Source organism: Candoia aspera, chromosome 7 (assembly GCF_035149785.1).
Source record: "Candoia aspera isolate rCanAsp1 chromosome 7, rCanAsp1.hap2, whole genome shotgun sequence".
Taxonomy (NCBI): domain Eukaryota; kingdom Metazoa; phylum Chordata; class Lepidosauria; order Squamata; family Boidae; genus Candoia; species Candoia aspera.
In genome coordinates this window covers 2849830-2877163 of record NC_086159.1, presented here as the reverse complement: position 1 = coordinate 2877163, position 27334 = coordinate 2849830, and the positions used below count along the sequence as shown (strand labels likewise).

At 43.4% G+C, this 27334-nt stretch overlaps 1 protein-coding gene across 2 annotated transcripts in view; it reads right to left on the bottom strand.

Annotated features, from left to right (window-relative positions):
- USP6NL (USP6 N-terminal like) overlaps nucleotides 1–27334 on the bottom strand; it is a 135248-nt gene that overhangs the window by 64406 nt on the left and 43508 nt on the right. For both annotated transcript variants that reach the window (XM_063309181.1, XM_063309180.1), the window contains 2 exons: nucleotides 1494–1567; nucleotides 38–120 (listed from right to left, as the gene is read on the bottom strand). In XM_063309181.1, the coding sequence (XP_063165251.1) occupies nucleotides 38–120; nucleotides 1494–1567 (157 nt within the window). The remainder of the gene's footprint in view (nucleotides 1–37; nucleotides 121–1493; nucleotides 1568–27334) is intronic.

Here is a 27334-nt window from a genome sequence, read left to right as displayed (position 1 = left end):
ATCGAATGCCATGCCTTTGCCAAGCTATGAAACTTACTGCAAGAAACCGAATCTATCGGTGACTTTGTAAAGTAGGTAGTCTGCATCTTCCCAGGGCTCAATCTGGGCACCTTCACGTCCCTATAGAAAGCACAGAACAAAGATAGATTATTAATTTGTTTTATTAATTTATCTGCTTATGGTACCACATCACAATAGCTGCTGGCATGCTCAGAACCTCACAAGCAATTCCTTATTTTTACTGCTCTAGGAGAGATAATCCAGAAGAGCTTAAGGAGAACCCTAGGGGCAGCGAGTGGGGGAGACGGGCGGTAATAAAAACATGACAGATAAATAACTAAATAGGGGCAGCGAGTCTTTGCCACAGTTGCTACCACACCTATTCAAATCATATATGGATGTGCACAGGTATTCTCTGAATGGCTGCCCATGAGGAAGTTGTCTCCAAACAAACCGAGACTGTATCTGCACTATAATTTTCCCAATCAGCTCTGGTGCCAACTGTTCCTCCCTTTTCTCCAGCAGGAATTATCCCTCTCACATTCAGCTAAAAAAAGAAGCATTAAGGGACAACCACAGAACGACACAAATCAAAGGGGGAATAATTTTACTACATTATGGCTGTTAGCTAAAACTTGGAACCTCTAGGTGCAGGAATACTACAGCTTCATAGCCAGGCAATGGTTACAGACAGCAAGGCAATTAGTGGAATATTCTGCTCATGACGGTGAAGGCCACTTGCCTGACTAGTACTGGAAGGAGAATGCTGTTCTCGAGAGATTGTTAGTTTGAACCTTCACGGAATCTATTCTCTTCTCCTCAAGAGAAACCATTATCTGCTCCTCAAGAGATCCTAAAATACCATTTAAAGCTTATTATCACATCAAATGGTATTTTAGGACCCATTTAATGGGGAGGACAGGAAGAGTCCACCTGAGCAAGCTTCCGTGATGATTGTCACCTTCTTCCATCTCTATGTGGTTAGTTTAATTTATTTAACCATCATATTTTCTCATATTCAAATGTATTTTTCATCATATACTACTTGGAGTGTAGCGCATGGGAGATGAAGAGAAAATATTTTCAATAAATGGATCGATAGAAGACATGGTTTTTTCCTTTTTGTCCCCAGGCCTCCTGACCCTTGTAATATAGAAAATACTATAAAATAAGGTAGGCGCTACTTCCTATCTGGAATTGGAGTGAATCTTTTCACACACTCCTGCTCTTCCCTTATACAACTTGGTGGCACAACAGCTAGCAAGGGAAACGGAGGGCACCACAATGATTGGCTAAGAGTGGGATAATGGAGCAGGTGTTGATGTGCGTTTATTATTATTATTGTATTTATTATTCAAATTTTGCCACCACCCATCTCCCCCAAAAGGGGGACTCATGTTTGTTCATCATCTGATCATCTGAGCTAATCATTACTCAGTCCAGGAGAGTGGAATAGCCCATTACACAACTATTTAAGAATGACACAAACTTACTCGGTCATACTTGGCAACTATCTCAGCACGTTCTTGAGCAAGTTTGACAGCAGCATCCTGTTCAACATCAGAACCTGGAAAAAAGAGAAAATGGATACAGAAGGGCAGGTTCTATCAGCATTTGTTTTTTTATGATTGGTGTAATCGGTATTATATTTATAAAGAAGAAACACTTCTTTTTTATATATTTCTTTAAAATGTATTTTAAAAAGTGTTTCTTCTTTATAAACATAATACTGATGATTTCAAAAAGGGTCTCTGTTGGGCATTTAAACTTAAACAATTTTTCATCTACTTGCACAATATTTTTGCATACCTACTTGAGTATTGGAAAACTATAGTAAAAAGCATGTTTTCAAAATACTGTACAGTAAAGCTGGTACCAGTTAGCCCTTCTAAACTTAGAATCTGCAGTAAAATGCATCCTATTTAAAGAGTTCAAACAATGAAGCAAAATATTTTAATAACACTTCCCATAAAATATAAAGTTGATATATCATAAATAACAACCAAATCATTGTTTATTCTAAAGCCTTCATTTATATAGGACAGTATCTGGATTTGAACCTATTTACTGCTAACAACACAGGATTTATCACAAAGTTTCTTAATCCCAATTTCTGTATTAGAACTACCGTATGCAGAAAACTATTTGTAAGATCTTTTAAAAAATCAAGTTAAAGAGTAATAGTCCACATGTTATTATAGCTGTGTTTACATACTGTGCTAGGGACGCAGTGGCGCTGCGGGTTAAACCGCTGAGCTGTCGATCGGAAGGTCGGCGGTTCGAAACCGCGCGGCGGGGTGAGCTTCCGTTGCTCGTCCCAGCTTCTGCACACCAAGCAGTTCGAAAACATGCAAATGTGAGTAGATTAATTGGTACCGCTTCGGCGGGAAGGTAACGGCGTTCCGTGAGTCATGCTGGCCACATGACCCGGAAGTGTCCTATGGACAACGCCGGCTCCAAGGCTTTGAAACGGAGATGAGCACCGCCCCCTAGAGTTGGACACGACTGGACTTTACGTCAAGGGAAACCTTTACCTTTACCTTACATACTGTGCTAGTTCAGGAAAAAGAACTTGCAGCTGCGTTTATACAATGTACTAACAATGACTAGTTTTAAGGTTGCTTCATATTTACCATGCAAGGTACACAAGACACAACATACTCGCAGACAAATTAGCTTATCTGCGAACCCAAACTGTTCAGCTAGTTCATGCCTCAGTATGCCATGCAGACTCAGAAAATGGGTTAATCGGTCATTCGTAGCCAAGAAAGGGACAGAGCAGAACACAAGAAACCAGAATGTCGTATTTTTGCTATCTGCCCCCCCTCACACGTTTCCCAGACTCTCATTTGTAATCTCAACACTATTAAACTGTAAGAAAGCTTTCCTTCCTGATGCACTTGAACTACAACCAATTCCCAACCAGATGGAGGGCTCTAGTTTAGGAGAGGCTATTTAGATAAAATATGCCATTAAACCATCAACAAAACCTATCTATGCAATCTGGAATAAACAAGCACTCTACCGAAGGATAGAATTTGAAATGACTCTGGTTAGAGCTACAGCTTCCTGGCCACATTGGTGAGATCTCTGGTTCCCAGAGAAGGTCACACTGAGACCCTCTGTGAGATGGGTAGCAATGGTGGGGACCCTAGTCAATACCCATGCTCTTTCCCAAGACCTTGAGGAAGGATACTTTGGTCTGCTTCATTAAGAAGCATTTGGACTTTTGTCAAGCAACATTCAGACTGAGTAGGCCTCATAAATGTTCTAGAGGTGCAGGTCACTTTCCCAGAATCCACTGAGATGCAAAAAGCATTTTGTGACTAAGGTGCAAAGATCCCTTGGCCGACAAACTAGCAAGGCAAAGATTCCAACCATGCAGAAAGTTTGAGAGGGTCTCACTTTCACCAGCCCTATTATTTCTGCCAGAATTGATAGGCCTCACAGCTTTTCAGCAGCACGTGCTCTATTTTTAAATTCTCTCCGGGGTATAAACTGGGCGAGCTTACTGAGGTAGTTAACGAAACACATCTATTATCCATGCTGAGAAGCTGCTGCCCCTAAAGGCTGCAAACCAATCAGACCAGATTCAGAAACTGTGAAGATCAGAACATATTCAAACGGCTAAAGGTGCTCTGTTTTCTCCCTGGATCATTTGGGTCACCTCATGATCGCAGCATGTGCTGTGAGAGAAGACATTAGGTCATACCAAAAAAAAAGCAGTAGAGGCATATAAAAGCAAGTGACGGAAATAATGGTCTGACTCACCAACAGGGTCAACAGGGAAGTAAAATGAAGGAGACAGGGAGATCAGACTCAATGAATATTAATCAGAAGTTAAATAAATCACATTTCTCCAATTCCACTACCCCCTTGAGTAAAAAAGTAAACTCTGGGATCTGGCAAATTCGAGGTCTCTGGGCAAAGTTTGAATCCCTGAAGTTTTTCAATTTCCCACACAGAAATAAGAGTCTTTATGATAATAGGATTTTGCAGATCTCTGCAGGCTGGAATTAGGATTTGGTCCAGTGCATTTTAGGAAGTTGACGAGTATCTTTACCTCTGTATCCCACTCGCTCCAGTGAGCACTGGACAGAAGAGACTAAAGGCCAGTCCTTTCATTAGTAACTTCATCTGTGTAAGTCAAGCCCATTATGAGCTTCAAGGCACTGACCAGTCCATCTTCCTCAAGATGCTACCAACCAGATCGGTTGGAACTATCACTTTCAAAATTCCCAGCTGAACCAGCCAAATGTGATTCTGGATCCCAACATTTAAGAATGTACTAGATTTGGCTTAGGCACACCCCCAGTTTCAGGGAATATATTATACAATAACCAGAAATACTATATAACAACCAAAAGTTCAGGCAATTTTTCAACCTGCAAAATATACCTACCATAAGTTGCTGGGAAAAAGAGAAAGAAAGTGCTACTTCTAATAGTTACCGTACATGTACTGCACCATCTACTGATCTGACATAAAATCCTATACACTCATATAATAAACGATGATTAGTGTTAACAGTGATAGATGTAATCTTTTTGCTGAAGAGAGGGGAAAAAAACAAAGCAAAGGTTCAGTGATTCACTATTGTGGCCATATTATGCTCCCAAACTAAAAAACATGGAAAATCCAGTAGATCATGAACTGGGCTACCCCCAATATATTTATTTTATTTATTTATTCGATTTCTATAGCTGCCCATCTCAGCAAGTGACTCAGAGCGGCTTGCAATAAGAACAATAAAACCATTTGAATTAAAACAATTAAATTACAGAATAAATATACATGACCACCAAGTAAGCAGTGCATAGATGTTAATATAACCAAGAAACAGGACCATTCCCACGCTCAGGGCCCCAGGCCCAGGCACATAACTGGGTCTTCACAGCCTTCCGAAAGGCCAACAGGGTCGGGCACATCCTGATCTCTGAGGGGAGAACATCCCAGAGGGCAGGCGCTGCGACTGAGAAGGCCTGCCTTCTAGTTCCCGCCAACCCACACTCCTGGCTGACGGGACCCGCAGCATGCCCAGCCTACCAGACCGAATTGGACGGGCAGAAACAACTGGGAGAAGGCGGTCCCTTGGATAAAGGGCTTTAAAGGTGACAACCAGCACCTTGAATTGCACCCGGAAGGACACCAGCAACCAAGGCAGCTCCCGTAGCAGCGGTGTTACGTGCGTCGAATATCCGACTCCACTTACTACCCGTGCAGCCGCATTCTGCACCAGCTGAAGCTTCCAAATGCACTTCAAGGGCAGCCCCATCTGGAGCACATTGCAGTAATCAAGACAGGAGATCATGAGAGCATGAGTGACTGTGAGCAGAGCCTCTCGGTCCAGGAAAGGGCATAACTGGCGCACAACCCGAAGGTGTGCAAAGGCCCTCCTAGCCATGGCTGCCACCTGCTCTTCCAGCAGGAGCCGTGAGTCTCTGAGGACCCCCAGATTGCGCACCAGGTCCATCTGGGGCAGTGCCACCCCATCCAGGACCAGTGATGGAAAAACCTTGTCACTGGGAGGCCCACAAGCCCAAAGCCACTCAGTCTTGCTTGGGTTGAGCCGGAGCCCACTGTGCCCCATCCAGGCCCTTACGGCCTCCAGGCACTGGGACAGGACATCCACGGCATCACTCAGACATCCCAGGGTGGAGATATAAAGCTGGGTATCATCAGCATATTGATGACACCTCACCCCAAACCGTTGGATCCCCTCACCCAGCGACCTCATGTAGATGTTAAATAGGAGAGGGGAGAGAACCGAGCCCTGAGGCACCCCACAAAGTAGGGGATGTGGGCGGGACCTCTCCTCCCCCATCAACACCGACTGGAACTGACCCCGGGGGAAGGAGGAGAACCAGCACAACACTCTGCCGCCCACATCCAACTCCTGAAGCCAGTCCAGAAGGATACCATGATCAGATGCCATGCCAGGCTTAGCCCCCGTAGTCTCCACTGGCACTGCCCTAAAGCTGGAGTCCAACGTAGAGCAAATGCAAGTGACTTTATCCGCCGGATGCGCAGCCTGTACCTCACAGCGATCTTTCGAATCCTTTCACATTCTGTGTTTTCACCCTTAGCTGCGCTCTGCATTTAACGTTAGCAAATTGTGCATTCTGTGGCCACTGGTGAACAGAGTGGGAAAGCTGCTGTATCTTTCCCTAAGCCAATCTGCTTGACTACTGCAGCTATTTAAGGTTAACAACAATCCCTTATCTGACTCCTTGAGCACATTCTGCATGCTTAGGTTTACGATGGCATCGTTCTGTTGTGTTCTTCCAACAAAATGCTCATCCTAATTCCATGTACTAACATTCTTAGATCATGAAGCAAACAATTTAATCAGGAAATTGGTGGGAAAATGTCTCATTTCACTCCCCGTTTTGCTGTTTAAATCTACCATTGTAATAAAAGAAAAGACAGGTAAATTCTTATTAACAAAATGAGGACTTTTACCCATCTTGCCAAAACTGAACAGATTAAGGGTAGCCCCCATTCCTTTTACCCCGTAAAGTCTTCCACAACTGCTCTTTGCTACTTCTGAAGAGATGTTGCAGGGAGAAGCAACCAGTACAGCTTTTCTCCCAACTACTGGGAACCTTCCACTGGGCTCTATGACATAATACAGGTCCCTTGAGATCGCAGAGGAACCTTGCAGTGACAGGTAGCTAGGCACTCAAGTCTATCCACACAAGGCTCTAGGAATATGGGAATAGGATTTCTTATGGACGAAAGACTGTCTGCAGAGGCCAGAGAAGAAACAGGAGAACCAGCCACGGAGCAGGAGCCGAGAGCACAAAACCCAACAATGCGGCAATACAGGAGAAGGGAACGAATGTAATTAACCTGTGGTATCTTCTAATGGCTTACCATGATTTAACAGAAAGGGAAAGAAATTATTTCTAACCGCTCAGGACAAGCGGCAGAAATTGCATTCATCGAATTACCACAATGGTTTCTTCCCATCAGGTAACATAAGGCTACTGACACGTTGCTTCTAAGTGTAACTGCCAAATCCAGCCGTGTCTGTGCTACCTTTAAGGGCAGAAAGAACCTCTCCAAACTACATGAGAGAGTAGTGAAGTAATTTCTAGCATGCAACTTTTTTGTTCTGGAATGCTGGGAAAAGGCCTGATTTTTCTGTCTTCCTCAGTCTCTGGGGTTGCAGAGATTACCTAGCAGTCAGGAAACCATGGATACATTTTTTATTTCATGTCATGTCACATTGCTGAAATTCCTTCTTCTTTCCTCATTCAGCCACTTAAAAGATTTAGGTGCATAAGCTACTGGCCACCAGCATATCGGTAAAGGTAAAGGTTTCCCTTGACATTAAGTCCAGTCGTGTCCGACTCTAGGGGGCGGTGCTCATCTCCGTTTCAAAGCCGAAGAGCCGGCGTTTGTCCGAAGACACTTCCGTGGTCATGTGGCCAGCGTGACTACACGGAACGCCGTTACCTGCCCGCCAAAGCGGTACCTATTAATCTACTCACATTGGCATGTTTTCAAACTGCTAGGTTGGCAGGAGCTGGGACTAGCAACGGGAGCTCACCCCGCCACGCAGATTTGAACCGCCGACCTTCCGATCGGCAAGCTCAGCAGCTCAGTGGTTTAACCCGCAGCGCCACCGCGTCCCACCACCAGCAGCATATTGTTAGATCTTTGTTATTTGCAACACAATTTTCAAAGCCTTCCTACAGGGGGCTAGAATTCCTTAGGATGCACGTCAAAGGAACTTAGCGCGGGAATTTGATGAAACTAGGCAGATCTGGGTCTGGTCAGTGGTTGGGTGGGAGATTATGGAGCACACCATGGATACTATCTGTGCTTTTCAGCCTAAGGAATGGGAAGATCTCAGGCTTTGGAGATCCACTGTAATTTTCTCCTCCCCCACCCCACTAATCATATACCAATAGGAGCCAAATACAAAATAGTACCCGGCAGGTTGAGCCAGATGCTAAATGGTGGCTCAGGGGGCAGAGCAAATGACTTACTACAACTAATTATCCATGAAGTACCTGAGTTTCTGTAATACTTGGCGTTTAACATTAGATTTCAGAACTAGCTAGCACACCTACAAAAGTCTTGGTTGATGGCAGCCAGTTTAACACTGAGCATTTCATATGGCTGAGAAACAAGTAATTTGGGTAACAAAGCTATTGTGATTTTTTTTCCCCTTTCTAATAAATAAAGAAAAGTCTGGCTTATGACAAGTCATCTAGCTACCTAACCGCTGATTCCATAGTTCTTCCATTCAACACCATCCAAAAGAAAATATGAAATAGAGATTCAATAACAAAATATTTATGGTAGAAGATTCTTGATATAGTAGGTGTCCTTTTTCTTCTCCTAGAGCCTAGCATTTTCTATTCATAAAGTGCTCCACAGAGATATGGAACCAAATCTGCTCCTCTTTTAAAAGTACGATTCATGGAAAACTAAATAGAAAGAATATATCTTACACTGATAACCATTTCTAACTACAGTTATTTGAACAATTTTAAAGGAAATCAGTTGAAACAGATAAGCAAGAAGCAAAGTGCTATTTTATCAATGGTTTGCTTACGATACTAAGAATAAGTCAGTAAAGCATGCATTTTGAAATTGCATTTTACCAGTGAAGTTTTCTTTCCTTGAGCGGCCCCGAATCCTATTTACAGCTTTAGTCCTCATTGAGCAAGATCCTTTATTTCCAGATCACTGCACAATAATCAATCCATACAACATCCATTCTGTTCATGCATGCAGAAAAATCCAACAAAAAAGGGTGAAGCCCATCTTCCTTCTCCTTCTCCTTCTTCAAATAACTCGGAGTGTCTGAATTTAAATACCTTAAACACTGAGCCCAATGCAGCCACACTCTACTGTCTACAGAGTTTTAAAACAATGGTGCCATTTATGGAACGCGAACTGTTTCACAAAAGACACGCCAGTATTTCCCATACCAGCCTCCACTTCCAGCATTCCAGTCCAGAAGGAACAAGACTTCAGTAAACGGTTTCACAGCAGAGAGATGAAGCTGTCAAGGACAGCAGTGTAAGGACAGAATACCAACTGATATTGTCCTTGGCTACAAAGTATTTTAGTTGAAACTATTAAATATGCACACAGATCAGAATGTTCCCGTTCAAAAACTACTTGTTTCAGACAGGCTTCACAAAAACAAGTTGTAAGATTGTGTTGCCATTTCCTGGCTCTGTTGGAAATACCCAGACGTTCCCAATTCAGCAATGCTTCATGGTATTAAAATTCTTGTGGGCTGCAACTATTGACTCCCTTTTAGTAAACTGTGAGGGTTGGTTTTTGTAAGGATTAAGCTAAAAGGCATGAGAGCACGCATATTAGAAACCCTCTCTAGCAGTTGAGTAGCTTCAGTACTTAGAAATGAAGCAAAGAGCCACCCTATTTCTATAAATATATTTTTAAAAAACCATAAACACATTAAATATAAACTGTAAAACAGTCCAGGCATTCAGTAATGTTCAAAAACAGCAGGCAACATCACACCACAGCAGTTGAAGAACATGGTACCTGCTTGCTTTCATGCCACAGTAGCGTTCCCTGGGATCCTTTAATGGTCTATTAAATATGGCCTAGTTAGCTTCAAACTTGATACCAAACTCTCCATCACCATCCTCTGCAATTAAACATGGCTTCTCATACTGGCAAGGAAAGGAGCTTGCATTGACCCAGCTAGTGACTGATCAGTGGCTAAAACAATTCCTCAATCAATGTTATCTAAAACTGGGATTACTTCAGTTCGATTATTCCAAGGTAACTTTTGATCGTTGCTCGGGGACATTCACCAATCATTCACAGATCCGATAATCCCATCACTGTTTATTTGCTCATATTACTGGGCAGTATAAAAGTGGAGCAAATGAATCAGCTGAATTGAACGAGGGGCTATTGAACAGCTTAATTTTAAAGACACCCTTGAGTCGCAACTGACTCCTGGTGATGGAAGCCGTGCGATTTGTTGGGAAATGTTAAAAGAAATGGTTTGCCACTGCCTTCTTCTGGATTTTTTAACCTCCCTGTCTAAACTGCAACCTTGGCAGCCCCATGTGGCTCTCCCATCCAAGTACTAATCAGGACTGACCCTGCTTAGCTTCCTATCTACCCTCAATGCTTTTCAATCACCAACTGAATGAGTTCAAAGGTTAATTTTGAGATATAAAACAGATCATTTCACCTTTTTGTATAAACCAAACATGTGCTGAGACACAAATGTAACTCTTTATTATCTGTTTCCATGTTGCTATCAAACCATATGGCAATCTCCCACTCCATCTCACATTTACTTGATCAACTAACTGGGAAAATGTTGTCATTGTTTTTTCTGCTTATTTATTCAGCATGTGCGTGAAGTTCATTTATTTTTAGAAAAGGATGTAACAGAAATGGTGTGTCCCCCGCATTGAACACTGTTAAATACAAACAATATGGCTGTTGAAATTACACCAAGGGAACTGAGTACTTGAAAGTGTGCCCAACCCATGAGAGAGAGGGGGGGGAATAATGGTGAAAGAAGAAACCACCCATCCTTTCTCCTCCTATTTTCCTAATGCCATTACCTGTCATGTTCTCATTCTAATGTATGGTTAACATTGTAACGTTTCACATGTCATTCTCTGTTCCGTGTTCCTTCACCCGGGGTTTTTCCATTCTTTCGCCCTCCTTTGTTTTGAGGGCTTGGAATGCATGTTTGGGTTTGCGCTCCTGTTCAAGGTTACTTTCCCAGGCGCGTCTAACGGCTTCCAGCACCTGGGAGGGGGAGCGTCCTGACGGGCGACGGGGCGGGACCTGCTCACAAGCAAGGCTTTTAAGTTTGTATTTGGCGCGCTTTTGCTCATTCTCAGCTTTCTCTGTATTTGCATACTATTCCTTTAATAAATCAGTTATCTTTAAGCCCGAGCTTGTGAGACTGAGTATTTGGGTTTAGGCAATCGTTACATAAAGCTGAGAATCATTCTATCCATTTTCCGCTAGCCCCATCCAATCATTGGATAAGAGGGAACGCTAGCGATGACAGAACCTCAACCCCGTGCAAGTGAGGGAAGCGAAGAAGAGCGGGAGGCGGTCAAAAGCCGGCCAGTGCTAACTTCGAGAGCGCAAAGAGCAGCACGTCGGGAGTTGCGAGATATCCAATTGGACGAGCTGCTGATATCCATGCAGGAGAGTCTCAGGAGTGAACATAGAACTGTCATGGAAAGAGCACAGGGGAGGGGGTCTCCACAATTGACCTGGGAGCACGAAGTCCCCTTGTCACCGAGGGTGGTGGTAACCAACCCACCCTCGGAGGAGCCGGTCACTCCGGCCCGTATGAGGGCATTAGAAGATAAAATGGAGTTAATAGTGACGATCCTCAAGGATCTACCCAAAGAGGATCCACCCGGAGAGGCAGAGCCCACCCCGGAGGATTGGGAGGAAGAGCCGTCACAGTACCCCAGGCAGAGTACCATGTTGACCCGGGGGAGAAGCAAGACTCGATCAGCCCGTCAAGGGGGGGAGCGAGAGGCAAGACCTCCTAGGGATCGACCACCCATGGGGGCTCGGCGCACGCTGACATTAGCGGCACCGCCACAGCCAGCTGAGCCGGCAAGGTCCTTCCCACCATTTGGAGTGAAGTTCGATGGGGATCCCACCACGCTCTCCTTCTTTATTACTAATGCCAAGCACTATATAGAAGATTGGGGTCGAAATTTTCGGTCTGAACATGGCAAGGTCAATTTCATTGCCAACAAGCTGAGAGGAAAGGCAGCGGATTGGTATGTGCAACTATGCCAAGCTGAGGCAACTGAGTTAGAGGACTTCGATGACTTTTTGTGGGCACTTAAAGAGCATTTCGAAGACCCCCTAGCTCAAGAAACAGCCAAAAATGACCTGCGGAAACTTTACCAAGGGTCCCTCCCAGTTGCCAAATATGCGTTGGAGTTTAAAGCCTTGGCAGGAAAAGTGGAAGACTGGTCTGAGCCAACAATCATCGAATTGTTCAAGCAGGGGCTTGAACCCGAAATCCTTCGATGGGCTTTGGGCAGAGATGATCCTAAAACGCTATATGGGTGGATTCAGTTGGCGGGAAGCGCAGAAAATGCCCTACGAACCTATGCCCATACCAAAGAGCTTAGACAAACACGTCTCGCTAGAGGAGCGCGCACATCTGGACTTGCCAGCCGCCCCAAACCAAAAACCTGGGAAGAAGAGAGGGAGCAACGGTTCTCCAAGGGTCAGTGCCTCAGATGTGGGAAAGAAGGACATCGAGCCACTTCGTGCCCAAGACGCCGTCCAGAGGAACGACAGACGAAACCCACGGTAAAGACGCCTGCTCCTGCTCCACCGCGAAAACTGAAGGCAGCCCTCGCGGAACTGGACCCCCCAGACCTTCCCTTCGGTGAAGAGGAGGAAGAGTTGCAATTCGAGCAGCCGGCGGGAAAAGCCTACCACCTGCCCTGAAGGGCGCCCTAGGGCAGGTGGAAGAAACCGGGCGTAACCATGATTCGGTGAGTGGAAACTTCCCCACACTGACTGTTAAAGTTAAACTAAGCTCAAAAACCAAAACGGTGGAAGTGTGGGCCATGCTAGACTCGGGTTGCTCCCGTTCCCTGATGCACCCTGATGTCGTAGCGGCTCTGGAACTGCCCACGTTCCCTTTGCCAAGACCCATGATTTTCACCCAATTGGATGGAACTATGGCGGGAGGGAAAGCAGTCAATCTTTCCACGGGACTGGTCGCCTTGCAGATGGGCTCCCATCAGGAAAAGCTGCCATTTGTGGTAGCTCCAGTGGGGGGTCCTCTGGTAATCTTGGGGATGCCCTGGTTTGTGCAACAAAACCCTTTTATCAACTGGCTGCATAGAACTGTGACATTTGCAGATGGATTTTACAAAGTACCCGAAAAGGACCTACTGGAGGACATGGAGGGTGGAGGGGTAGCGTATACCACTGTGCAAACGCTTCAACCTCTTGAGGGGCTACCCAATCAGTACCAAGATTTTGCTGAAGTATTTGGGGAAAAGGAAGCGGATCGCTTGCCACCCCACCGAAAAACGGACTGTGCCATTGAGTTTTTACCAAATGTAAAATTGCCTCACCCAAAAATATACCCCATGTCTCCCAAAGAGCTTACCACGCTAAGGGAGTTCATTGACAAAAATCTGGCTAGAGGTTTCATTGAGCCGGCAAATTCCCCGGTAGGAGCGCCTGTCCTCTTCAGGCCAAAAAAGGATGGGTCATTAAGGCTTTGTACCGATTTCCGCGGGCTCAATGCGGTCTCAATATTAAATAAATATCCTTTGCCCCTGATCAAAGATATGTTATCACATCTGGCCAGAGGCAAAATTTTTTCAAAACTGGATTTGAGAGAAGCCTACTTTCGCATTCGCATAAGGGAAGGGGATGAGTGGAAGACAGCATTCAACTGTCCTCTTGGGGCTTTCCAATATAAAGTCTTACCATTCGGTTTATCTGGGGCACCTGGGGTTTTTATGCAACTGATCAATGAGGTCTTGCATGACCACCTATTTAAGGGGGTACTGGTATATTTGGATGATGTATTGATTTATACTGAAACCATGTCAGAACATATCCACCTGGTGCGTCAGGTACTGGCTAAATTGAAAAAAGCACAACTGTACGCGAAACTGTCAAAATGTGCCTTTCATCAGTCGCAAATTGATTACCTAGGGTACCGGATTTCAGCTCAGGGCATTGAAATGGACCCTGCAAAAGTAGAAGCCATCGTGGCATGGGAACCTCCCCGTACCAGGAGACAATTACAGAGTTTCCTTGGATTCTCTAATTTCTATCGGGCATTCGCCCAAAATTTTGCGGAAATCGCCCTCCCCCTTACTGAACTGTTAAAAACTAAAGCACAGGGGGATACGCGACGTTCAAAGAACCCAGGCGCGCTCCTTAAATGGACTCCAGCCTGTCAGCAAGCGTTTGAAGCGCTCAAACAAATCTTCACCACAGAACCGATTTTACAGCATCCAAACCCCTCTAAACCCTTCGTGGTACAAGTCGATGCTTCTGATTTTTCCATAGGAGCAATTCTATTACAATCTGACCAATCGGGCGTTTTAAAACCCTGTGCCTACCTCTCTCGCAAATTCACGGAAACAGAGAGAAGATGGCATGTTTGGGAAAAAGAGGCTTTTGCTGTAAAAACAGCGTTAGAGACATGGCGACACCTATTGGAAGGCACGTCAAACCCTTTTGAAGTCTGGACTGACCATAAAAACCTGGAAGCTTTAAGCACCAGTCGTAAACTCAGTCCCAAACAGCTGCGCTGGGCTGAGTTTTTCAGCCGCTTTGACTTCACCCTTAAATTTATACCAGGCAGAAAAAACTTCTTAGCTGATGCACTCTCGCGCAGACCCCAAGATGCTGGCCCAGGGCCAACGGTCCAAGGTACCGTCTGGACCGACAAACAATTAGGTTTGGCAGCAGTGACTCGCAGCCAGACCCGAGCGCAATCAACTCCGCCTCCAGCCGCTCCGCCTTTCAGCCACCCGCCTCCCTTGTCGATTCCCTCCGATTTGCAACAACAGTTGCTCTCCCACCTTAAAACAGATACTTGGTTGCAAGCCAATAGACACATGTTAACTTTCACCGATGATCTTGCCTGGCGCAACGATCGTCTCTATGTACCCGAAGCAATGCGACAAACCATACTCCAGCGCTGCCACGATGACAAACTAGCTGGACATTTCGGCTACGTAAAAACTTTGCACCTCGTTCGCCGCCAATTCTGGTGGCCAACTTTACTCAAAGACTTGAAGGAATATGTCACTGCGTGCCCTGTATGTGCGGCGATAAAGCGCAAACCGGGCAAGCCCCAAGGTCTCCTTCAACCCGTGGCCACTCCATCTGTCCCTTGGCAGGATATCTCCATGGATTTTATCGTTGATCTACCCCCTAGTCAACGCAAAACTGTCATTTGGGTTGTCAAAGACTTTTTCTCCAAACAAGCCCACTTTATCCCATGCGCTTCTATCCCCACCGCGCAACAGCTGGCACGCCTCTTCCTCATCCACGTGTACCGCCTCCACGGTATCCCCGCCCGTTTGGTGAGTGACAGAGGCACACAATTTACGTCACAATTTTGGCGGGCATTTTTGAAACTTTTGGGTACAAAACAATCGCTTTCTACCGCCTGGCATCCGGAAACGGACGGATCTACAGAGGCGGTTAATTCTACATTGGAACAATACCTCCGAGCTTTTGTTAACTACCAGCAAGACAACTGGGTCGATTTACTCCCATTTGCTGAGGTCGCTTACAACAATTCCATTCATCAAACCACTGGTCAAGTTCCCTTTAAAACAGTTTTTGGACGTGAATTCGTTCCGATTCCTGAACTTCCTCATCCTCACCCGCTCCCAGCCACCCTCGCTGGCTGGGCAGACTCTCTCAAAGACTCATGGTCTAATATTTTACTCGCTCTCCACCATGCCCAGGCTACCTACAAACGCCATGCCGATGCAAAGCGTTCCCCAGAACCATCTTTTGCGGTCGGAGATAAAGTCTACTTGTCAACTAAGTTTATCAAGTCCCCACAACCCTCTAAAAAACTTGGTCCTAAGTTTGTTGGTCCTTTTCCCATTGTTGCTCAACTCAACCCTGTTACGTTTGAACTTGATTTACCTCACAACCTTAAACGTTTGCATCCTGTTTTCCATTGTAGTTTACTCAAACCCTGCCTGTCGTCGGACCGTTGGCATCCACAACCCACTCCTCCACCTCCCCTATCACTGCCACAAATAGAAAATTCACGACCAGCGATCCCTTAGAAGCGATCTTTCCTCCCTCAACAATTAAATTAGCAAGACCGATAAAAGTTACAGAGATCCCCCAGAAGAAATGCATTTCCCTTATATGCTCAGTCCAAACCTGATCTAGAAGCTCTCTGAAAGAATCACCAGCTCAACACTGGCCCGTTACTGCTAAGATATATCTTGGGGAACCGCTCTCTTGCAACTTCTAGCCTAAATGTTAAAGAATGGGCAGTGCAGAAAAATTAGGAATGATAAGAGACACTCAAGCAGGGTGGGGTAGGGGTCAGGAAAATGAAATTGTGCATATGAACAAAAAAGAGTAAAGATTTAGATCTGCCTGAAAGGAAGAGGTGACAGAATCAAATTTCAGCGTTGTAGCACGCTGATAGTTCTAAGCCATCCTGGGAGATTCCGCATAGTAGACTGATGTGAAAAAGATGCACAACCCCCGCAACAATTCAACAATAAGGAACAGCAATGTGCCACCAAAGCACTCAGTATGCATTGCCCTCGTTGGCTTCTACGCTTCCATGAACAAGGAGCACTGATACGAAGCTGAGCAAAGGCAAGGGTCTAGAGCAAACTTTATGTTCCCAGTAAGTTCAGCCACCTTCCAGTTTTTGGTGGAACAAGTGAAAGAAATATAACAAACCATATTGGGTTTTTCCCCCTCTACTTAGTTCAGAGAAGACAAAACCAACATCTCTGGTTCCCATAATATGGAAAGCCTAGCTTGATATCCACAAGCAATAGGCCAATAGCTCTTAGGGGTCATGGGAAAAGCCAGAGTTGACTTACTTGCCACTCAGCTATAATAATATTTAGCATATCATACAAAACACACTAGGCTGTAAAACTCCCTTAGTTCTTTGATGACTCCTGGGGAGTCTTCGCCTTCATCTTAATATGCAAGTCTCAGTATGGCATGCCAAATGACCAAAAATAGAAGAGTGTTCAAACGCAAAATAAGAAGTGGGTGCTTTTCACATTGCTTCTACAGTACAGTATATAATGAGATGCCCTCATGCCACTAATTCTATGCTACTTCTAGATGCAGTTTGCAGTGACAGAAAGCAGCGTGTATACTGTTTCTGGACAGGGTTATCAACTAAAATTGCTTATTTTATTTGTTTTATTATTAAATGCGTATGCCACCCAATGCCCAATAATTGCATAGTTTGTGAAGTGCACTACTCTGGCCACTTGTGGGCACATGTGGGGCATTTGAATTTTTTACAGTTAAACATGTTGCGTGGAAGTGCCTGTAATGCCTTCTCTAAGCCTGGGAAAGAGCAGCCTGTTTCTGAAAGCACTCCAAGTTCAGAAGATCTGGAGATCCCTCCCTCAACTGGTAAATGGTTAGCTATATCTCCTCTCCATCAAAGACTGTTACCAAGAAAATGAAAAAAGGTCTGCCTTAGTAAACTCAGAATTAAATGGGGTCCTAAGATTTATGTTACGGGATGCGGTGGCGCTGCGGGTTAAACCGCTGAGCTGCTGAGCTTGCCAATCAGAAGGTCGGCGGTTCAAATCCGCGTGGCGGAGTGAGCTCCCGTTGCTAGTCCCAGCTCCTGCCAACCTAGCAGTTCGAAAACATGCCAATGTGAGTAGATCAGTAGGTACCGCTTTGGCGGGCAGGTAATGGCGGTCCGTTCAGTCATGCCGGCCACATGACCACGGAAGTGTCTTCGGACAAACGCCGGCTCTTCGGCTTTGAAACGGAGATGAGCACCGCCCCCTAGAGTTAGACACGACTGGACTTAATGTCAAGGGAAACCTTTTACCTTAAGATTTATGTTAACATTATGCTGCCTCTTCCTTTTCCATATAGTGGTTAAAGAAGTCTCTGTGAGAATCTTGCTGTTGGGACGTAACAGGCTATCAAAAGTATGCCAACACCCTATCCTTTTTGGCTCTCTCAACAAACTAGTCCAGATAACAGAAGGACTTCAAAGAAACAAAGAGTTTCGTGGTCTTGGTTCACACCCATGTTCTACAATAAGTGTAGAGTTGAAAGCATGACATCTGATGATTTCTTTCTTTCTTTCTTTCAGTTTTCCAATCTAGCTACCGACCGGGGATCTCCTGATAATTTTTCATCGAGTACTAACAAAGCCCAACCATGCTTAACTTTTCAAAGTAAGGCAAGGCCCAGTAGGTCTGAGAAATTATTAATGAAAGGCAGAGATCAGAACACGATCACCTACACTCCACCAGTGTAAGCACAAACAAATATTTGTACATATTTGTCATAATGTACAAATAATACTATGATGTCAGAGTTGCTTGTGCAACCCAAAGGAAAGAGAAAAACATAGGACACTGAGAAAAGGATTCAAAGTTCAGACACAGTGTTTGGATTGCACATAACAACAGGTGGAGCTTTGATCACTATTTGCGGCCACCATCTTGATTTTTTTACCACATCCTGCAGCCACCCCTGGCTTGGATTATGGTTCTACACTGACAAAGGACAAAATAAACACTTGTTCTCAGTATAAGTGTTGTCAGTGTTTCTGGACTAGTTTGTCTTGTGCATCAATTGTTTAATCTATTCCGCCCACCCAGAGATTAAGCCATCCTTTGCTGTTTCCATCCCAACCACACTTGAAGGGTTGGGATGGAAACAGGTGTGGTCTGAAGCCACCCACGCTAGAAACTGATTCTTTTTGCCAGGTAAACACTTTGCTTTTTATGAAGTAATCAGGTATCACTTCCTCATTTAGATTTACACAAATGAAAGTCAACCCGTCACCTGTGACCAAGCTGTCATTTTAAAATAATTTGTTAAACAATGGGCAGCATTCATTGCATGCTTTTATATTGGACTCTCTGAACAACAGTCTAATTCCTATATCAGCCTTCTCTGTCCTGGGCAAAATTTGCATTATATTTATATTTAGAAGACTAGATAACATAGACAGTATATGTTTTAGCAATCTATCTATTTACTACTAAAACTCTGGCGTCTGTTTGTAACCTTTAACTGGGCGAAACGGTGCATCATAGGCCAACAAGTTTTGAGCCAAGGTACTTCAAATGAGCTAACTCACATAATGCATCCAAAATCCGGGACCCATGACCCAGGAATAGAAATTTAGCGAATTCTATAAAGCATTTTATGACATAAAAATTATCATAAAACATTTTATGATGTAACACAAAATGTCATAAAACATTTCCTGTGGTCAGCTCCTCATGTTCATGCTATACAGTTCAACATGGGCTGCTTTCAAGGCAGATACATCTCTGAATGTCTCCCTGAATTTTTAAGAACTTTTCCAGTACATTAGAAGCTCTGTCACTGTTGAAGGTGCTGAGCAATCTGGTAAGGAAATATCTCTGAAACGATGACCCAACGGGTCACAGGTTGTCTAGTTTGGTAATAAATGGGATGGCCAGGAGAGAAATGGTAAGTGAAAATACAGGACAAATGAAGCTAAAACTGAGGGGTGTCAGGAGTCTCAGGATTACAAGTTTTAGTGTAACCTGTCGCAGAATCAGATCAACCCTTCTAAAAATGAGATAATTTTCTGTTCATACTAAAGATCTTTCTGAATTCAGTATCGGTTGAGGGGGTGGGGCAGTCAGGTGGAGGAGTTATTACTGCAGTAAAATGTCCCATATTTTTACTGATATGAAAAGTGTCTCCAGTTGGACTCCAAGAGCAGAAACACTCTTATGACTGTTCTAAATAAAGGAAGAAAAAAAAAATCTGATTTTAAAGCCACACTTCTGAAAAGGTGAATTTCTTCCAACATTGATTTGTTAGTTACTTTTATACTAAAGACGCTGCATACTGACCACAGCAACAAAGCTTGAAATAGCTCTATAGCTGTTGGAAACATACAGGTTTAAAATAAGAACCTCATGATTTGACATTAGCCAACACAACACAACAAGTGCAATCCCCAGTAGTATTTTAAGCACACTCGAAATGTTGAAGATGTGCTGCTGAATTTTTTAACACCAAACCATCACATTCACAATTTCTCAACCAAGTTCATTTGAGCTTCAAGACAAATTATCCCTGAACTTTTCTGAGTTTCCAAAACAGGCTATGTAGAGTGTGAAATGGTTACAAAAAATAAAAGGAATGAGATAGTGGCAAGTAGTAGATATGCAGAAGAATTAAAACCTTGAAACACAAAACCAAGGGAATAGGTAGGCAAGATAAATCTATCAGCATTTGAAATTATTCTCAAGCCATAGGAATGTCTCCCATGGAAATATGCCAACACCTTCTCAAGAATCAATTACCCTCTCAGAAGGAAATAATATGAGTCTTATGGCACCTTCATGTCTAACTAATCTACTACAGTACTGCATAAACATTTATGGATTACCACCTACTTCATCACATGCCTGGAGTAAAGATTTCAAGATATCTGAAGCCCTGAGAAAGGAGGACAGAATTGTGGGGAAGGGGAACAAGACTTGAGCAAGAATTTTTTGTATTTGTACAAAGATCCGTCTCCTCAAACTATTTTTTTTCCATTAGTCTGTCCATGCCTGCCTATGTGCATGGAGGATAAACTGGGAAAACAATGTTTATGTTCATCAGGGTAGGTGTGATTAACATCAGATCAATTTAAAACAGCATTTAAATCACTAGTCAGGAAAACTCTGTTGAATAATTTAAGTCAAAATTTATTCACTACTCAGGGAGATTCTCTTCTAGCAGTAGTAGTCATCGTGTATTCCAGATGTTTGGTCTAACCAAAGTATATATTCTTTGACAGAAAAAGAGATGTAGATTTCATTTTTAGACAACGTACCCCATATAAAGCCATTATTCAGTCACATGACTGCGTAAATCAAAATACGAATAAGCTTAATACCAAGCAAGTGTATACATAGTTGTGAAATCATTAGGAGCTGAACCAGTTCCACTTCCATTAACTCCTGTGAGAGCTCTGGAAGCCACTTTCCCATGTTAAGAGAACAACAATCTCTTCAGTGAAAATGCTGGAGGAAAGGGAACCTCTTTGCTGGTCCCAAAACAGAAAAAAAGGACCCACAAAGAATTCAGTTCCCATTCTCCAGCCACAGCATCTCCAGCCTGCTCCAGGGAAATTCAAGTTCTTTGTACATGGTGAAAAACTAGAGCAAGTGGATTAATTTGTGTACCACGGTAGAATGCCCATTAAAGATGAGGACGTGGGTGGATTTTATGATGTGTAAATGTTGGTTAAAAGGTTGTGGGTACTATGTAGTCTACTTTAAGGAAGGAATGTTTGTCAGAAGAAGTAAACATGCTGTATGCACACTTGGTTTTACAGAAGTGAGAGTTGAGCATTGCAGGAGAATTATAAATGAATTGCGTGGGGGTGGGGTACCCTTTTATTTATTGATTGATTTTCTTATTTATTTAATTATAGAATGCTCCAGTCCTAAGGATTCTTAATGGCTAGCAATTCCCCAATATAGTAATCAGACTAAAAATTAAGATTAAAGAAGAATCAAAGCAAAACCAAGACCTGGCAGCCTCATTCTCATTCATTTTGGGAAAAACAAACAAAACCCATTACATCCCCAAATCCCTAGTGGAAGGTCTAGGTCCTAACAACTGTCTGAAATACTTAACACTTAAATACTTATTTTTAGACGTAAACTGCTACTCTCCTCCTTTGGAACAATATCCACCTGAGATTAAACTGGTATCAACCCTAATGGAAAACCATTAAGACCTAGCCGCTCAAATAGGCCTTGGAGGAGTGTGACTGAACCTCTGCTACGTATTTGGGGGGGGGGTGATTTTGGATTATTACTCTGTGGGTATGGAGGAATGGCTTCTTGAGAAGCGGATGAAGCACCACCTCTTTCATTCTGGCAGCAGAGCCCCATCATTCAAAGTACCATTTACCACCAGTTGGACCTATCTTACCATCACACACCCCCCACCAGCTTTCACAAGCCAAGTAAGCCAGGGATCAAGTCTAGAAGCACAATGGTGGAACTATGATCAGGGAGAAACCAGTCCATTTCTTCAAAAGGAACAGGTTCAAAAAAATCCCAGAAGGCACTACAAGGTTTCATCCTATCTTCTCTACAAGATCTGTCCAACTAGCTTCCAGCTCCAAGAGAATGTGAGCAATTTTATCCTCCAGATGTTTTGCAAATTCCTCACAAGTAACCAAACATTCTATTGCCCTGTCCTTAACTCTAAACAGCATCACCATATAGCAATCTGCTGATGTGGTAAGTTTGGACAAGTATTAATGCTTTGCTGCTCTTCCCGCCAAGCTGTAAGCTCAAACCAGAGCTTGTATTTGGGTCTGGTCATATTCGTTCTCTGTTTTCTGTCAGCATCTCTTCAAGCATCTCTTCTGTTACCATCTCCCAAAGCTCCTCAGTAAATCAAGAAGCCCCTATGGATTCATGATCAGCAAGAGTCCACTCAGGCCATACCCATATTCCAGGGGTCAACCAGACAGCTACAGAACTATCTGCTAGGCCATTGGAAAAATCCCCACACATTCTAAAAATCAAATGGATCAGGGGAACCAACTGAATAAGTCCTTCTTCCCTGCAGAGGTCAATGGCACAAGCATGCTCCCTGGATATCAGAGAGCAATATGACCGTAACAGAAGACTGATGACAACACCTCCCACTTCTAGATCACATCTTACCTGTTCTACGATAAAAATCAGTTTGCAGCTTCCTAGGTTAAGTCGAGTCTGCGATGATCAGAGATAAACCCACAGAGGTCGTGGTGGCTATGGAATCACAAGGCTCCCCCACCCGCTTTCATGGAAGATAGTAAATGAAACAACCCAGGACAAGAAGGCTGGAGGAATTCAGTGCAAACCTCCAGACAAGGTCCAACAGCTCAGACAGAACACTGCCTCTGACCGTCTGCAGAGCCTCCTGTACCAAAATAGCCACTTCTCCTCCCCACCCTGGGGCTGCAACTTTCCTTCTCACCCATCCAGGTCCCAGTTATACAAGCCAGGTATGTCCTTTCGTGTGCAATTAACTCATGGATGAAAGCAAGAAGATCTGGCAATAAGCAAGAGCAGCTAGAGCCCGATTCCCAGTATCTGACACTTGGCTCACTTCAGAAATGTGTGTCATTAAAACAGGTCAAATATAAAATGGGCACTGAATGAATGTGGATTTAATACAAAAGTGAATGACCAGGACAAAAGAAGTATCTTGAGGTGATTTGGTTATGTAAAGAGAATAGGGATCAAATAGTTAGGGTTAGTTTGCTGTGTATATCAAAACATTGATAACAAAATTATCATTCTCAAGGGAACAATAATTTTCCCTTCATAAAAAATGGAGAAAAATGTAACATATTTGCTTTTATATCTATTCCAGGGAATGGTTAACAATTCAGCTGTGAACATTTTACTAGCCCTAAGATGCACAGAACTATTACTTACAGCTCTTATAAAAGCAATTCATACATTTTAAGCAGAAATACAGAACTCTGAAGGCATCTCGCAGAGAGCTGTACAGCACTTTCACAAAAATAACTGCAAATAATAAAAAGCACAGAAAGACAGTATTTGGGGGCTTAATATTTACACCGCTCAGTTCATGTTCGGCACGAAAAAAATCCACTAGCAGAAAAAATCTCAACGGTTGTTTTCTTGATCATATTTCTGACCACCACAGCCATTTGTCTTACAGGCTTTTAAGATCCTATAATCACAAAGCAGAGCTGGGCAGTATTTTTGGAACTATGCCAAAAAGCTTCACCAAAAAAGAAAACTTATAAACACACAGGGAGTAGCATCTTAATTAATCTACTGATCAGTATCTACTAGTCTATCAGCTGAAGTAATGTATTATTTATCTCCTAAATACAGTATCATTGCTTGTTAATTTAATTTTTAATGTATCTGTTGATTATGTGCTACTTAGCATCGGATAAGATCGTACAGCATAAAAGTTAAACAAGCTCTCATGAGTACTGATGGTGAACAGGAGGGGGGCCCTATCCAGGGGGAAAAACGCATGTTCTCCAAAAGTCATCTAAAATGCAAATGTAAAATCAAAAGATTATAAAAAGAAAAACAGCAGCACAGCTAAGCAAAATTTGAATGGAAACCATAGTCTGGAGTAAGGGAAAGGAGAAAGAATTCCTAAAATTGTGATTTTGTTGTTGTTGTTGTACACCCCCCCGAGTTGCATATTTATGAGTTGGGAAATCTTTAAATCAATCAATCAAGCAATAAGGATGTAGACAGGGAGGAACAATTCACCTGGCAGTTTTCTTCTCCTGAATTTTCTCTCCCCATCTTTCTGCTAAAACTGCCACTAACAAGCCATCTGGAAAGCAAGCCAAGCCAAGACAAAACATGTCTGACAATTATTTTGGCTTACAAGTTCTTGTTAAAAGATACCCAGCTAGCTCAACTTTCTGTCTTTACTTGCTAACAAGGCAATGGGGAGGGGGCCTACTGCACTGTGCCCAGCCGCCTTTGTCAAGCATCGTTTCTCCCATGAAACTGACAGGATGCCCCTTCAGAAAAGGTACATGCCACATCTTTCGCAGCTCCGGCTTTAAAAGAGGTTATACTGAAAAGGAAAGAAAGACCGAGATCCTAGGAAAACGTTCCAAAAATGTTAAAGGCAGACTGTCTGCTATTCCAGAAAATGCACCACTCTGTACTGGTCCTGAGCTCCCCATTTTAATATGTAATTAAAACAGATTCAGGCTTGCATGCTAAAGCCCACCACTTATGATAAACCTAAATTGGAGCGTATGATAATAGTAGAGTACACTATGGAAAAAAAAAAATCAAGAATGGGGGGGGAGACAGACAGACCGACTCTGGAGGCACAGAGTTACATGGAGCAGGCAAGTGAAGAGACAAATAGGAAACTGAATTATTTCCTCTGGTGGTGTAATTTTTGCCCCATCTGTCCAAGAACAGCATTTCTTTTGTTTTTAGTTGAATGTATGGCTGTTAGGCAAAAACACCTGTTCTTTCTTAATTACCATCCTTGTATTAAATCTGACAGAAACAACGAAATACAAATAACAACAAGATAACAGGATGCTAATGCGAAGAGATTAAAATTTTCCATTGTTTCAGGAAAAAGCCATCCAAACTGAAAAGATGCATCTTCTCTTCAATGTGTGCAGCGTAGCCCGGCCGAGGCTTGCACAACACTGCTAAAGCTTCACGTTCACGGTTAGATTTATCCATTTCTTTTAAGAACCACTTCTTTTATTCAACTGATGTTCCTACAGCAAACTGGTAATTTAATTCTTTTCAGAAAACAGAAAATACAACAATCAGAAATCTGGGCTGAAATATTAGCAATGCATTGTTTGGCTCCAAAGAGAATGTTGAGCCATAAGGCACAAGGGCTATGTTAGCACATAATGCTAAGTCTTAAATTATTGTTTACCAAGTACCATGGCTGGGTTCACTCATCATGTTAAACTGAAGTCAAACGCACACATTTTGAGATGAGTGCCAAAAGCAGCCACTCTGTTCTGCCTCTTATTTTGACCTTCATGTTCCCAAGAATCTGGATGGTATGTAAAAGTTAGAAATAACCTGGGCTTCGAGTGAGTGAATATATGCATAGGTCTAACAACTGCACAGGTACAGAAGGGTTCCTGAGTCCTGGGCTACTTTATTATAGCACAGTTCAAAACTCATTTTGTTTGTTATGGCTACGCCTGGCCCAACTGCTGAGTTATGTGTCTCCCCCGAACACACTGTTTTATATTATCACCATCTTCTTTTAGTATGTATCATTTGGCTTTGGCTAGATGTTTTCAATCCCTGTTAGCTGCCCAGACTTGCCTGGCGAGTGAACAGCTATATAAAGTGAACAAAGCCAATAAATTACTGTGAAGCCCTGGCCCTGGCCCTGGCCCTGAGCCTTAAGATTAAATGTGGTTGATTCAGATTATTACATGAATAACCATACCTATTCCCAAGTAGTTTCCTCCTCCAGGCCGGTTTAGACTACAAGAACAGAATTCTAGCAGTTGTGCTGTCAGGACATCTGGAGGGCACCAAGTAGCAGAAGTCTGTGTACAGCATGCACGCTTACAACTCCAGCATTAGAAGCACCTGAGAGGGATTGTTCAGGAGGATCTCAAAAGTGGGCCGCAAGGAAGAAAATACCTCTCTCAGGATGGTCTCCAACTCCAAAAATAGGACAAGCCTCCCCTTCAATAGTTCTCTAGATGATAATTTATGAGCAACCAAGGTTGACTGTCTGACACAAATCAAGTGCTTTTAAAAAGGCAATTCTAAAAGAAGTTGCTCGTAGACAGTAGGCCAGCGTTTCTCAACCTTGGCAGCTTTAGGAGATGTGGATGTCCACGTCTCTTAAAGTTGCTAAGGCTGAAGAACACTGTAGCAGACTGCGAAGCACTGCGTATACCGCTGTCCTTTAGGAACGGCACATTCCATTTCCATCCTTTTCTCCTCCCTGGTTCAATACCGGAATAGTAAATGTGTGGTGTGTGTAGCCTCTGCTCTTCCAATATTTACTCTGTTGACACAAGTGCATCTCTTTCACCAAGCTTTTCATTAATAGATTTTGTCTTCATCTGAATACTGATTTTGAACTGATTTTATTGTATTTTATATTATAAAATGTACACTTTTTATTGCTGTAACCTGCCTTGAATGCTTAAGTAAAGGTAAAGGTTTCCCTCGACGTAAAGTCCAGTCGTGTCCGACTCTAGGGGGCGGTGCTCATCTCTGTTTCTAAGCCTTGGAGCCGGCGCTGTCATAGACACTTCCGGGTCATGTGGCCAGCATGACGACTCGGAACGCCATTACCTTCCCGCCGAAGCGGTACCTATTGATCTACTCACATTTGCATGTTTTCGAACTGCTAGGTGAGCAGGAGCTGGGACGAGCAACGGGAGCTCACCCCGCCGCACGGTTTCGAACCGCCGACCTTCCGATCGGCAGCTCAGCGGTTCAACCCGCAGCGCCACCGCGTCCCTTGAATGCTTATACAAGCTAAAAAACAGAGTATTATCATTAATAGTACTGCTGTTGCTATGCAGAATTTAGTTATTTGTCACAGGGATGAACAACTTTCCTTGAGATACTGCAATTTTCTGGTTAACGTAGGGTCTGGCTCTAGTTTGTAAGTTTTCTGGAAAAGGCAGGATGGCAACAAGCATCCACTCTTGAATAGGAAGCTTTGTTTCTTTTGAATGGTGGCCTGACCCCCAAAATGGAATTTCTGTTGCAGGAGAGGAAAACTTCTTCCACTGTAAATTCTAGCTTTTGTTTGTGCTACAAATCAAGCAGTTAAACACTGAAAATACTATCAAACTGATGACCAAATTCTCATAATCATATCCAGGAACTAGATAACAGGCCATTTGCAAGCTACACTCAAGAGAGAGATTCATTTTGGTCAAGTCGAAAGATAGCAGCACATTAGAAACCTGTCTAGAGGGCCAGCCTCTTTTAATCCAATTAACTGAACCAAAAATACGACCTGTATATAATTTTCCTTTTAATGCTGAACAACAAAAAGGGCAAGCAGGTTACGGTTGCCAAAGACCACAGTGGCACAGAATTCTTAAAGGAAGGTACAGTATCAA